The sequence below is a fragment of the Camelus bactrianus genome, chromosome 19, assembly GCF_048773025.1.
Source record: "Camelus bactrianus isolate YW-2024 breed Bactrian camel chromosome 19, ASM4877302v1, whole genome shotgun sequence".
NCBI lineage: Eukaryota > Metazoa > Chordata > Mammalia > Artiodactyla > Camelidae > Camelus > Camelus bactrianus.
The window spans coordinates 39108619-39121709 of NC_133557.1; the positions used below are offsets into that span (position 1 = coordinate 39108619).

The following is a 13091-nucleotide window of genomic DNA, read 5'->3' on the forward strand; positions in this document are numbered from 1 at the left end:
ATCCAGCCTGAGGACCATCTCCTCCGTTGTAATGAGTTCCTGCATCAGAAAACAAAAAACAGGTTCATGCATACTTTATTAAAGTGGCAGTTAGCATTGTTGTGATATTGGCATAAACATTTACGTCGTGGGGCTTATTAGTGCCGTCCAGACAATACCTCTTTGAGTACTTTTGAAACAGTGATTTCATCTGATTTGATTAAAATCCATTTTGCACACAGCTGCCTGTTTAGCAGACTTGCGGTTGGCAGGGTGAATTTATTTAGTCTTTGTTGAAAAACATTTCAAAACAGTTTGTCTCCCTGTTCTTATTACGTAAGAAAAAAATGTGTGCACATCCTTTGGAGAGAATGCTTATGCCTTCCGGCAGTAGTAATTATAGTAATTTTTATTTACATTCTTTTTCCTAGATGATTTAAAGTTTTGAATGATAAGTAGATCAGAGCAGTTTTATTAGTGCTTCTCTGATGGTCAAGCAGATGGTTGGATAGACCAGTTTCTAACGGGGTCCTTTGTTAATATAGTAACACAGTTAGACAGCACTGCTTCATTTTTTAACGTGTCTTTTGTGATAGATGTGTTGTATCAGTCAGCTATTGCCAGCTATCAAACAACCCTCAAAATTTTAGTGACGTACAAAAGAAAAAGCTTTCCTTTCTCACTAATGGTTTGTAAGTCAATTGAGGCAGCTCTGGCGTGGGCTGGGGTCATCTCCAGCTCAGCGAGGGTTGGTCTGCACCACATGTCTCATTCTGGGGCCTGTGCAGAAGGGGCAGTGGTCATGATGTTGCTGACAGAAGCACAAAAAGGCAACCTTGCGTCATGTCTGCTAACATCCCATTGGCCAGCACAAGTCACACCTCCAAGTCCAAAGTCAAGGGGCAAGGAAGTGTGCACTCCATTCACCGAGAAGCCATAGCGAGGGTATCTGCTGCTCTTCCCCCTCTTCCTGCTGCTGGGAGAGAGAACTGGGACCACGGCTGAGCTGCGTCAGGGTCCCCAGAGTCCGATGACGATAACATTCAGGTAAAACTTGTAGGACCTCTCTTTAATGGAGGTATCTAGGCACTAGTGACTAGCTGAACTTATTTTCCATCTTTGCTTGACACCTCCATGGGCTGACCGTTGTCTGTCTCTGAAGCAGCTTATTCCCTGGGACCTGCTCTCACTGTTAGACCGTTCTTCCCATAACCTTCCTGATCATGGTCTCCATCTGCTGTCTGTCTGTCCCTGTCACAGAACAGAACAAGTCTGTTCCACAGTGCTGGTATGTCACAACCCTTTCAAGAAGACAGTTCTCTCTCTCTCTCTCTCTCTCTCACACCTCTTCTGCTTTTTTCTTGACCTCCAAGGCTTTTCAGTCCCTCTGCTGGTTCTTACACAACCCAGTTTCCAAACCTCCACCGTCCAATCTCTTGTTAAAGATGCACCCTTGTAATTTTTAAAAACCTCCTTGATAAGGAATGGAACTGAATAACACAGTTGGTGTAAAGGAGAGTCTGTTATAAGTCACTACTCATGTTTTTTATTCTACCGTCTTGTTAAAGTCTTCTGTTGCTGAAGACACAGTGGATTACGGTGGTAACACCCTAGTCACCCTTTATATTGTAACTTACGTTGCCCAGTTCTTTCCCGCGTGTTGTTCCTTTGGAGCCCCACAGCGGTTCTCCTGGGCTGGGAGATTGTCATCCTGCTCCAGTTCATATCTGAAAGGATGGCTCGATTGAGAATTGGAACGCAAGCCCAGACCTTACCCGAGAACACGCGTTCTTTGCACAGTGTTGCCTCCCAGTCACGGTTATTCTCAACATTGCCTGTATACGTTTTTTTTTTTTTCCCATAGGAATGAATAATTGGAAGAATTGTTGATTTTTTTCTGACTTGTAAGCTTTTTTCTTGGAATTCTAGACATTAAAGATTATTTTTCTTTTTATGAGTTTTTTTTTCTTTCTCTTTTTTTCTTTCTTCTTTTTTTAGGAATTAATTGCCTTACAAGTTTCTTTGCAATTCCATTGTCTCTTGTATGCCGTGTGTCTCCTTTTTACTTCCTGCATTTTGGCTCCTGTAGGAGAAAAGCGTGGATATAACCGTTGTGTCAATGTGGTACTGATGACCTCGTGTGCCCAGAGTTGCTCCTTCAGTTGGAATGTGTGCTCTACAGAAACCTGATAGAGAGTCCCCACGAGTCCCCCACCCTGACTCTGGTTTCTACTGAACCTTAGAATTCAGCACAGTTTGAGCCGAAACCGGGGCTCAGCAGGAGTCAGTGGGTGAAGGTGAGCGGTGCTTTTGCTGGGGCCTCAGAGACGTCATCAGGCCAGGAGGGAGAAGACCTGCCCTTCCGTCCTGGGGTCCTGAACTGCCTGTCGTCATATTTAATAACAAGGGCCACTTGGCAATTACTGTCATGTTCTCAGTCAGTCATACCAGACCTGCTTTTTAGTCTTTTCTTAAACTGACCATTGAATGACGGGTTATCCAGAGACAATGACCATTAACGTTCTTTGGAGAAAGATGGGGACATTTTTAGTACTTTCAAGTTGAAACATTTGCCAGATGTTCAGCATTTTCAAATCTTGAAACAGTGTTGATCAATTCAGATCCACATGGGTGAAATAATCTAGTAAGAATCACAGATTGGAATTTTTCCCCAAACCACTAAACTCAAGTTAGTCCACAAGCGTCTGGATCCAACACAACTTGTAATTTATCCTTAATGATGTATAAATATAGATGCAGATCAAGATAAAAGAAATACTCCTTTGATTGAAAGCTCCTATTTCTGTTTCCTGATGTGAGTCTTCTAAACTCACCTTCTAAAATGAGACACAGTTAGAGTGTTTCCACGTGTCGGGCTGTAAGTCCTGACCTTGACAGGGATGGTACCGTGGGTACCAGGCGGGAGTGCCACGTGCCTTAGCAAATCCCGTTCCGTTGTCTGGACTAAGCCTTCAGAGGTGGTGTGGTACTAGCCCCACGTCCCTTCTCTGCACAGGGAGCCTCACCTTCTGCAGAGGAACACAAGCACGTCTGGGCTCTTTGCCATGATTGTAAGTGGCACCTGCCCACACAGGTTACCTCTATGCCCAGTTTCTCATGACATGGCTCGTATTTGAGAATGTCACAGATCCTCGCCATCTCTGCCCCAGACCCCCGTTTTCAAACTGCTGGGTTACAGTGGGTACTTGATGCATAAATAGCTCTAATCAGAACTATCCTGTGGCACGTGTGGTTGAAAAAGAAGGACTTAGAAATACGGGCTTTGCTGGAGCAGAGGAAGGAGAATTAACTAATTTTGTTAAATCTGATAAAAGCCCAGGTTTGCCTGTATTTTAGAAGTAAAGCTTGGATGTTTGGGAGATCAGATGGCAGTCCTGAGGTCTGACCTTGTCATAGTTAAAGCACATACTGAATTCAGCCATCTGGCATGTAATTAGAGCATTTAGGAGGAAATGCTGACGGCTCCCTGTAGAATTGGTCCATCCCGTGCCCTCTGCAGTGCCGACAGCAGTCGGAGTGGCTGTTAATGCTACTTCCTATTAGTTTCCTTAATTTGCCCCTTTTGAAGGAGACAGCCTGCCGAAGAGAAGATGCTAATCTGCACATTCAAAACGTAGCCTGTGTTCTGTCTGCTTCTTTTGGCTGAGGTCCCAACTGTAGTGTTTCCCCATCAATGGAAAAACAGTGTATTTGTTGACACAGTACATTGTTTCACTCAAAGTTACCAGAAAAATATTTCTTTGTATCTTATTTTAAAGGATGGTATTTCTTATGTGTAGAAATGTAATCCAGGTTGCTAATTACTCACTTTTCCCTGACCTTTTATTTCTGAATAGAACCACTCCACGGTGCATTTAAAATTCCTTGACGTGTCCTATGACTTTATCAAGATCCGCTGCAAGACGTGCTTCCAAACATACAGACTTTCCTGTTTCCTTACCTCCAACTGTGACATGTCATCAGCTTCCCCTTCCAGGTCTAAGAATCCTCTTTGCCACATGCCAAGAAACTGACTGATTCCAAAATAAATAATTTCATAGAAATTTAAAAGCTCTCATAAGTAATAGGATATAATATGACACAGTATACATTTACTTGCCTACCATAAAACTCAAGATATTCAAAACACAGCTACTTTCAAATAAAAAATAAATTCAGGAGACATTTATGTTAGTTTTCCTTCCTGCTCAGCAGAAACATAGCTGAGAATGTCAGGAACCTTTCATACTGTATCCTGAGAATTCAACGTTTCTCATCAAATTGACTTCAAAAAGTAATGTCTACAAGTTACGTTGCAGCAGTGATTTGATGGAAACACATACTCTTTTGATTTTTCTCTATGCTTTTGCTCAGATGTCTTCGAATCCCTGGCTTATTCTTTGTAATTCATTTCTGCAGGTGTTCATTTCTCTACACCTGTTAATTTTTAGTCACTGTGCAGTCAGGTGAGATTGAAGTGAACTGTGGCCACAGGCAACAGTGTGAGACTCTGACAACGTGCAAATAATGAACAGTAATGTCCTCTTCAGTTATTCTTCACTGTCTGGCCCTGAACGGGACAGTGGCCCTTGTATACCACCCAGAACCACCTCTTGAGGTCACGTGCATGTCCTGGTGTGTAAAGGGCTGTCCTGGATCTAGGGGGCCATGTAATGTTGTAAGATCCAGTTTCTCCTGGATAACTGGTCTCTACAGAATTCATAAACCCAGTTCAGTTATCAAAGGCAGTAATTTTTTTCTTTGAAGGATTTATGAGCCTAAGCTTCAAGCAACTTTTCATTAGCAATCAATTTCACAATTATTTATTCTTAGAAATAAAGAACTTTCTAGTCTTAAAATGCCGATGTAATAACCAGACCATCAGTTATAGTCTTAACCCACTTAGAAAGCTGACACAGAAAAACAGAAAGTTAAGGTAATGTTTGCTAACTTTAGAATATGGTCCACCTAGAGTAGAAAAACCAAATCTTTGTTTAAAACTTTGCAAATACTACTGTATATAAAATGGACAATAAGGTTCTACTGTACAGCGCAGGGAACCGTATTCAACACCTTGTAACAGCTTAGAATGAAAAGGAGCATGTTCACCTGCATAACTGAACCTCTGTGCTCTACACCAGAAACTAACAACATTGCCAACTGTACTCCAGTAAAAAAAGAAAAAACCTAATGCAGCTGAGAAAAACTGAGACAGGAGGGAAGGGGGCAGGGCAAACCACTGAAGAAATGACCCAGCTATTGAGGGCAGGACCAACTGGTTAGAACCAGGATGGCGGAAGCTTTGGCCTCCAGTAGACCTGGAGCCTCTTGGCTCACCCGGTGGCACCGTGACGGTTCCCAGGCTGACCGTAAAAGCTCATAAAGTGGGTGGGGGCCCGATTCCTAGGAATCCCCACCCCTTCTCCAAAGTAATTGGAACAATCCTTCTGCTCATTAGCCTGTGAAATTACCGAGCCCATGAAAACTAACAACTCTGTGCCTTGTGGTCGCCCTCTTTCTTGCCTTCTGAGATGGTCCACACTCTGCCTCTGGAGTGTGCGTCTCCTAAGCCGCTCTCCCTTCTGAGTGAGACGGGCCACACCCTGTCCACGCAGTGTGTCTCTCTCTAAATAAACTGGCTTTCACTTTACCACGCCTTGTTCTTGAATTCTTTCCTGCGCGAGGCAAGAACCTGTTCTCCAGCCACAACACTAAGGGTCTTAGAGGTTACAGACACTTTGTCAAAGGTGCCCGGTGCTGCTGGCCCTGGCCCGGTGCTGGCGATCAGTGAAAGCCCGCGATGTCTGACTGCGCATCCTAGCGGGAGATGCCAGTGGAAAAGGCGTTGGGTGGTCACAGTTAGGTCTCCATCGCTTGGTTAACAGCGTACCTGGGCGGTTTTGACTGCTCTTTTTCCTTAGTAAAATTTACGGCATTTATATAGCAATGTGCACATTTCTTTTTTCACTCAGTAACTGTCTAATCCTGCTGCAATTACCAGTTTGCTTGTCCCACAGGGCGGGACTGTGCCTTGTTCACAGCTGGGTTCCTGCCACGTGGATGAGGTTCGGAAAACTCCCCGCCCATTTCTGTAGATGGTGAAATGGAGGCGCAGAGAGAGTGGGCGACTGTGACTCAGAGACCAGATCCTGTGTCTGCTCCTCTGCCTCTGAGTCCATCAAGTGAACACCACGTGGAGCCCACGCCCCTCTTGTGTGATTGCTTCAGGGGGTAGGCAAGGGTCGAGTTTCAGGACCGAGTGTGTTACACACGTTGATATTGTCATGCACTCCTTTTTGAGGTCCCGTTAATACACATGATAATACACGGTTCCTATTGATCGAAGGGGGACAGTCACTGCCCTTCTTCCTTCCTCCTTTTCTCCATTCTTGCCTCTTAGGACGGAGCCTGTGGCTGTGCAGAGGTGGCTGCCGTAGGGCCTTTGGGTGAAGCAGGTAGGGAGGATCCAGGGCCCTCCCGAGGTGGAGCGAGTGGGTCTTGACTTCTAAACTGGTGTTAGCAACTGTTGCTGAAAATCCCAGCAGCCGCGTCCCCCCTCTGCTGGGGTGGTTCTGCTTCCGGACCCCACGCCTCTCCCCTCGCAACTCCAAAGGCACACGTGCGCTGCACCCAGTGCACTTCCCAAGGGACCGGGTCACATCTGGAAAAGAGGTTATGTTCCTGCTTGAAAAATATAGTTATAAGCACCCCACAGACTTTCAGAGTTAAGGCCGCAGAGCAAGGACTCCATGGCTAAACCGTGGGTGGCCTTTGAGGTCAAAGACATTTCTTAAATCTGTTTGTTGAAAATAAATAGAACCACTGGATTATTTCTCTGTCTTTTCACCTTCAAATAGATAAGCACATTCCATGTTTTGGGAAATGTTTACTTTTACAGTGATTTAGAAATATACTCTTGTGAATTGAAAGGTCTTTGGCAATACACATGTTGAGAAGCTCTCTTTTTAGGCGTTTGCACTGTGGTTTTTGACACCAAGGACAGCTGTGCAGAGGTACCATTGCAGGAAGATGAACAGCTCCTGTTTTGGGTAACCAGCCACACAGTGAACGAGTAAGATACTGTAAAAGGCTTTGGTGACTTCAGATCATGCCGAGATGTCTGTGCCGTCCCAAGCGGCCACCTGAGACCAGTTGCATGACTGAGTGTCACCCAGAGGCCCGAGCTTTCACACACAGCACAGGGGACCTTCCTGCCACACCTAGCTGAGGGTCCAAGGTCCAGGACCCCTTTCTGCCTGAGGGAAATGCAGCTTGATGCCTGCCTTGTCTTTTTGGTCAAATAAGTGAGTTTAACTGAATAATCATGGGGTTTCTGTCCTCTTAAATTCTGTGTGCATTGAAGTGTTCATTAGCTCTTATCTTTGGTGGACGGGCTTATTTTAAAATTTCATGATAGTTGCTGAGTGAGGTGAGTCAGACAGAGAAAGTCACATATTGTATGATATCACTTATATGTGGAATCTAAAAAATAATACAAAGGAATCTATATACAAAACAGAAACAGGCTGACATAGAAAACAAACTGACGATAACCCAAGAGGGAAGCGGGGCGAGCGGTACATTGGGGTGGGGGTTATCAGAGGCACACGGCCATATATAAACAGATAGACCACAGGGCCCTACTGCACAGCACAGGGAACCATATTCAGTACCTTGGAATAGCCTATAATGGAAAAGAATCTGGAAAAATATATACGTGTAACTGAATCACTTTTCTGTACACATGAAACTAAAACAATATTACAAATGAACTCCACTTCAATAAACGGACAAATGAAATTTCATGAAAGCTGTGCAGTGCTGTGACCGGTGGGCCCTCTCGGTTAACCCGAGTTCGAATCCTGGTTCTACCACTTGCCTCTAAGTTACCTAAACTCTTACAAGGTACCTCCGCTCTCGGCCTTGGGCCTCTCAGCTGATAAATTGGGTTAATAATGGTTAATGCCTCATGGTGGGGAGGGGTCATGAGGATTCAATGAAACAATGCGTATCAGCCTTCAGCGCAGTTCTAGGTGACAGCCAGTGTTCAATAAATGCTAAGTATCATTATTATTTTAATTATGTTATTACTGCTTCAAAAACGTATTATGTTTTTTAAAGCCCTAGGTGAGTGTAAGTGGTAAGGATTTTTCAGAGACTTACTCCCATTCACACTCAAGAGAACTCATTTTGAAGTTTTTTTTAAATGCATCTTCCACAGGCGCCTCAGCCTCCCCACCATCCAGACCATAAGCGTTTGTCAGAGCTAAGTTGATTATTAATCAGAAGGCGCCTCAAGAACACACCTGGGGTTCTTTTTAATGGTGGTTTAAAGACCTCTCCACTCCACCCTGCCTTACGAAAATGCCCAGAAGTTAACCATGTGTATTTGAATAAAATCTCCAGCCTTGTTGCTTTACGGGCAGCCGTCTGACAGTCTGGGAAGGAAAAAGAAGCTGTTCCGTGATCAAGACTTTTCAGCAAAGAATCTGGTTTATACTGATTTTTTTTAAACTCAAGATGTGTAATCTGCCCCTTTTTTCACTTGTTCTTGTAAATTGGAAGGAACATCAAAGCCAGACAACATTTTGAAGTGCTTTAGCCCTGCCTCTTTGGAGTGGCATCCCTAAAGACATGGTCTTTTGTCGTGAGAGAGACTCAGAGTTTCTCTTTCAAAGGGACCCGGCACTTTTCTAAATAAACCCTGCTGGTCCGATGCTCTGTTCTCTGCTTGAAGCGCGTGGTGTTGGCAGTCGAGTGATCTCCATCTCTTTGTTCTCCTCCCCAATGTGCCTTTGACAGAGGATGGTTTCTCGCTCTTTGGGAGCAAATCCAGGCGACCTGAAGGACCCCATCAAAATTAGTATTCCGCGCTACGTGCTCTGCGGGCAAGGGAAGGACGAGCACTTCGAGTTTGAGGTCAAGGTAAGTGTCCCCTCTTCACTCTTCTGGAGGGTGGAGGCCTGCGGCTCTGCGGTGCCGTCTGTCTGTTTTGTAAGGGGAGATGGAGCCACCTGTGTACGTGTTTCCCACGGTACTGGCCACGCCCTTCTTTAAATCAGTGTGTGGAAGTCTGGCCTGTAACACGTGGAGAGGAATTACCCCAGAGAAGGCGGTGGCGGGCGGGGAGGCGGGCAGACCCTCAGGTTCCATCCCTGACCGGCCCCACAGGTGTGGTCACCAGCCCCAGCCCCTCCCCCGGTTGCCCGGATTGTCCCTACTTTCAGTGTTGACAGCTCCGCACCTCAGGAAACCATTCACTGCCGGGCAAACCAGGACAGCTGGTCACCCTACCGTGGCTTAGGCTCAATTTTTTAATCTATAAAATTGGGGCCGATAATATTTCTGCTACTACGGGGATGTCAGATGCGTGAGAAGCGCTGAGTCTGGTGTTTGGTGGATGATAAAGGAGGAGTCAGAGCTGCCGCCGCGCTTCCTACTGCTGTTTCCCTTGGCGTGATTCTGTTGCTGCTCATCAGGAAGCTCTCCTAATAATCTGTTCAGGCATTACTTGATTTATACAACTTTTCAGAAAGAGATGTGCCTGTTAAACTCACATCATCCCTTTCCAAAATAATGACTTCATCATATTTCTAGTTGACTTCCACAGACTCCTAACAGCTCACTCAGTACTGCTGTCCGCCACCCCCTCCTCGGGGTGAACGGCGCATCGCACTTCTGCGTTTTCAAGGGCAGGCGAGGGCGTTGATGTAACGGCGCCGGGGAGGATCGCCATTCCTTGGCTGCGGGAGGGAGAGCTGGGAGGTGGCTTTGGTCAGGCCAAACACCAGAATCTGGAGGTCGAGTGCTTTGGACTCGGATTCAGCTGTGGTTTGCTGAGTGACCCAAACTCTTGACGTGCTCTGAGCTTCAGTTTCCTCATTGGTAAAAGAGGCAATTGGACACCACCAGTGGTTTCCAGATTTCTTCTTAGCTGAGCCCTTTCTTCAAATGATCTCTTATGAGGAAGGACCCTGTAGAAGCAGATAAGCCTGGAGCTGCTGTGGAGGGAGGAGGGCTAAGGAGACCAGCCCCCTCCCCCACCTCCCAGCACGTCTCAGGGGAGCCCCGGGCTCCAGGGTCCTACCTTGAGGCATGTGTGTCTTTTCACTCTTCCTTGAGAAACAACGCAAATAACTTTTCTAATGAAGTTTGGCGATTCTTATTTCTATATAGTGAGTTTCCCTCCCTTTTTAAAAACAAAAGCTGTGCATTAGTTTATATATTTGAGATTTCTGTTGAAAAGACATGATACCTGTGTGGTGGTGGTGGTGGTGGTTGGACTTGACTGGCCAGATCCTGCATTTTTTCATTAAAATGTCCCACCATGTCCTCGATCCAGTACGTCCACCTCATGCCCCCAACCTCATGCCTAATTCTGGTCTTTCTTTCCTCAGCCATTTAAGAGTGTGTGTGTGTAGAGTTCCGTTTGTACGTATATGATGTATTCATACATAAAGACCATTTCCGAAGGTGTGTTTGTGTTATTTCCGTATTTTTAAACTAGAGGGTAGAAACTGGCTTTCACCAGCTCAGATTTTGAATTCTCCAAAACACAGGACGCACAGCACTGGGGGACACGCAGTGATTTCAATGGGTGCATAAGTTTCCTTTATTTTAATAGATAAATATGTTAAGAAAATATAACTATTAAATTGATTTCATGCATAGAACTGAAGATGTGAATAAAGAAGGTGTTTAATTTTTTTTTAACTGGGTTGATTTAAATAAAAATTGCAAGCAAATTACAGTCCTAGCCGTATGCAGAGCTGGCCAGAATTGTGAAGATGCCCTTGTGAAGGCAAGTTAGGGAAACCAAACACAGGAAGTAGCCGGCTCCGTTCAGAATCCAGGCCCGCTTTCTCTGAGCTGATCAAAGCCCTGTCTGCAGGCGTGTCCTGCTCCTCCTGGCTTTTTGTTCTCATCCCAGGAGCTGTCCTCGTCAGCACCGGAGGTGGGCGGGGACCGTGTGTCTGGAGAATTCACAGGGCTCCCAGTAGGAAGGGCTGTCTCGTGCGTTCATGGGGAGGTGGACTGAGGGCCCCCTGTTCCGGGGGGCTGGGGGGGTACCCCAATGACAGAAGCAGCAGGGCCCAGTACTAGGAACAAATGTGATGGGAATATTCTTTCCCGCCTAGAATGAGACAAAGTAGCCAAGTTGGAACAGAAGCGTAGCTGTCGGAAAAGTGCCGGGGGAGTGTGACTCCTCCGTAACCTCGCTGGGCTCACCCCTCAGATGGGGACGAGGAAGTCCCTTGGCTGGGTTGGCGTGAGGACCGTGGGAGCTTGTGTCTGTGAAGAGCTTGGAAGTGTTCCAGCCACATCCTGAGTGCTGGACAAGTGCTTGTTATTAAAAATAAATAAAAATATGAAGGTGTCAGGAGTGAGTGAGATTGCACCCTGGGACTCAAACCTCTTAATGACTTTCCATGTGCTGTTGTGTCTTACTGAGGGCTTGGGGTTTTTTGTTTTGTTTTCCTTTTTGTCATTTATTCCCCCACAGTGTTTCTCAGCTTAAAAGTCAGCTATGCCAGCCCTTTTTGTCCCCATCACTGTATTTCATGCACGGGCAACGTTTTCTAGAACAAAAAGTCACACTCAGGGTAATATTTTGGCTGCTACTAAATTCTTCTCTTGGTGAGCCAATGGCTTTAAGAAGAGGAAGGTACACAGTATTATTTTCTTTTTTTTTTTTTTTTGAAAGTGTTCTTATTCTATTTTTTTCCTAGAGGATATTCTTTTTTTTTTCTAACATTTTTTAGAGTTATAGTTATTTTACAATGTTGTGTCAAATTCCAGTGTAGAGCACAATTTTTCAGTTATACATGAACATACTTATATTCATTGTCACATTTTTTTTCCCACTGTGGGCTACCACAAGATCTTGTGTATATATTTCTTAGAGTCTATTCTAGTTAGAGCTTCTTTGAAGGAAAAGAAGGATAGATAGACAGATAGACAGACAGACGCATACATACATACATACATAGTCTATATCCAGTTCATCTAAGGAGCCAAGCTGACTCAGGCACACACGGGACCCACCAGACACACGTCTCCAGTGGCTGAGGTGGCAGGTCCCCAAGAGCCCATGAGGACACTGGCACGTGGATGGGTGGCAGCTCCAGAAGGCTTGTCTGCCAGCTTCTCCCTCGCCCTTCCCTTCCTGTTGCCTCTACCTCCTGCCCTTTCCTACTCTCTGCTTTAAATAGAATTTATTAGTTACTTAAATTGTTCCTTATTCCTGCCCGTTTCCATTTTAGTGCCCAGTCTGGTAGCTGCAATCCTCCAGCCTGATCTGTTAGTTGCCAGATGCTCCTCCCTGTTAAAGGAATGTGCGGGGGAGGGTGCAGGGAGGGGACCTTGCGGGAAGTCAGGAAGAGAAAGGTGGTTCCCAGATGCTCATCTAATTCCCTGATGAGTCCTGAGGAGGCTCCCATCACTGGGCTTTAAAATGGGAAAAATAGAGCTTTTAATTCAAAAGGACTGTCTTTTCTGTCTTTATTTGGGGGATAAAAAACAACTTTCTTTTATGAACTAACTGTGAGAGTCAATTAGTATAAAATTTGGGGGTTTTGGTCATGTTTAATTTTTTAAATCAGCTTTGTTGAGGCATAATTTACACCCAGTGAAATGTGCGCATGTGTTAAGTGTATTTGACATACGTGTGCACCCCCTAGAGAGAGCACCCCAATCAGGACAGAACTTTTCCATCATCGCAGAGAGTTTCTCATGCTCCAGGCGAGCCCTGACCCGCTTTCCGTAACTGCGGATTACTTGGGTCTGTTTGGATGTGCCGTGGGGATGAGGCCATTTACTCTTCCGGGCCCCTCTGCCCCCGCTTCCTGTGACTGGGAGACCCATCCGTGCACTTAAGTGTAACAGTAACTTGTTTCTTTTTGTTACTAAACAGCTCCCCACTGTGTGGAGACGTTGTGGTTTGTAGGTTGGCGTTTGCTGGCATGTTCTCACCCGACAGTGCAGAAAGCTGTCATCTCCACGCCGCCCCCTCCCTTATTTTATTGGATAATCATCACTACTTCCAGCACTTTTTGGAAGTCAAGGCCATATGTTAGTGTCACCCTGGACACTGACCATTTCCAAATCCTTGC

General features: G+C 45.5%; 1 protein-coding gene across 7 annotated transcripts in view; it reads left to right on the forward strand.

Annotated features, from left to right (window-relative positions):
• The window catches only part of KIF16B (kinesin family member 16B), a 243734-nt gene that overhangs the window by 175861 nt on the left and 54782 nt on the right, over positions 1-13091 (forward strand). For all 7 annotated transcript variants that reach the window (XM_074347845.1, XM_045508691.2, XM_074347847.1 and 4 more), the window contains one exon: positions 8782-8904. In XM_074347845.1, the coding sequence (XP_074203946.1) occupies positions 8782-8904 (123 nt within the window). The remainder of the gene's footprint in view (positions 1-8781; positions 8905-13091) is intronic.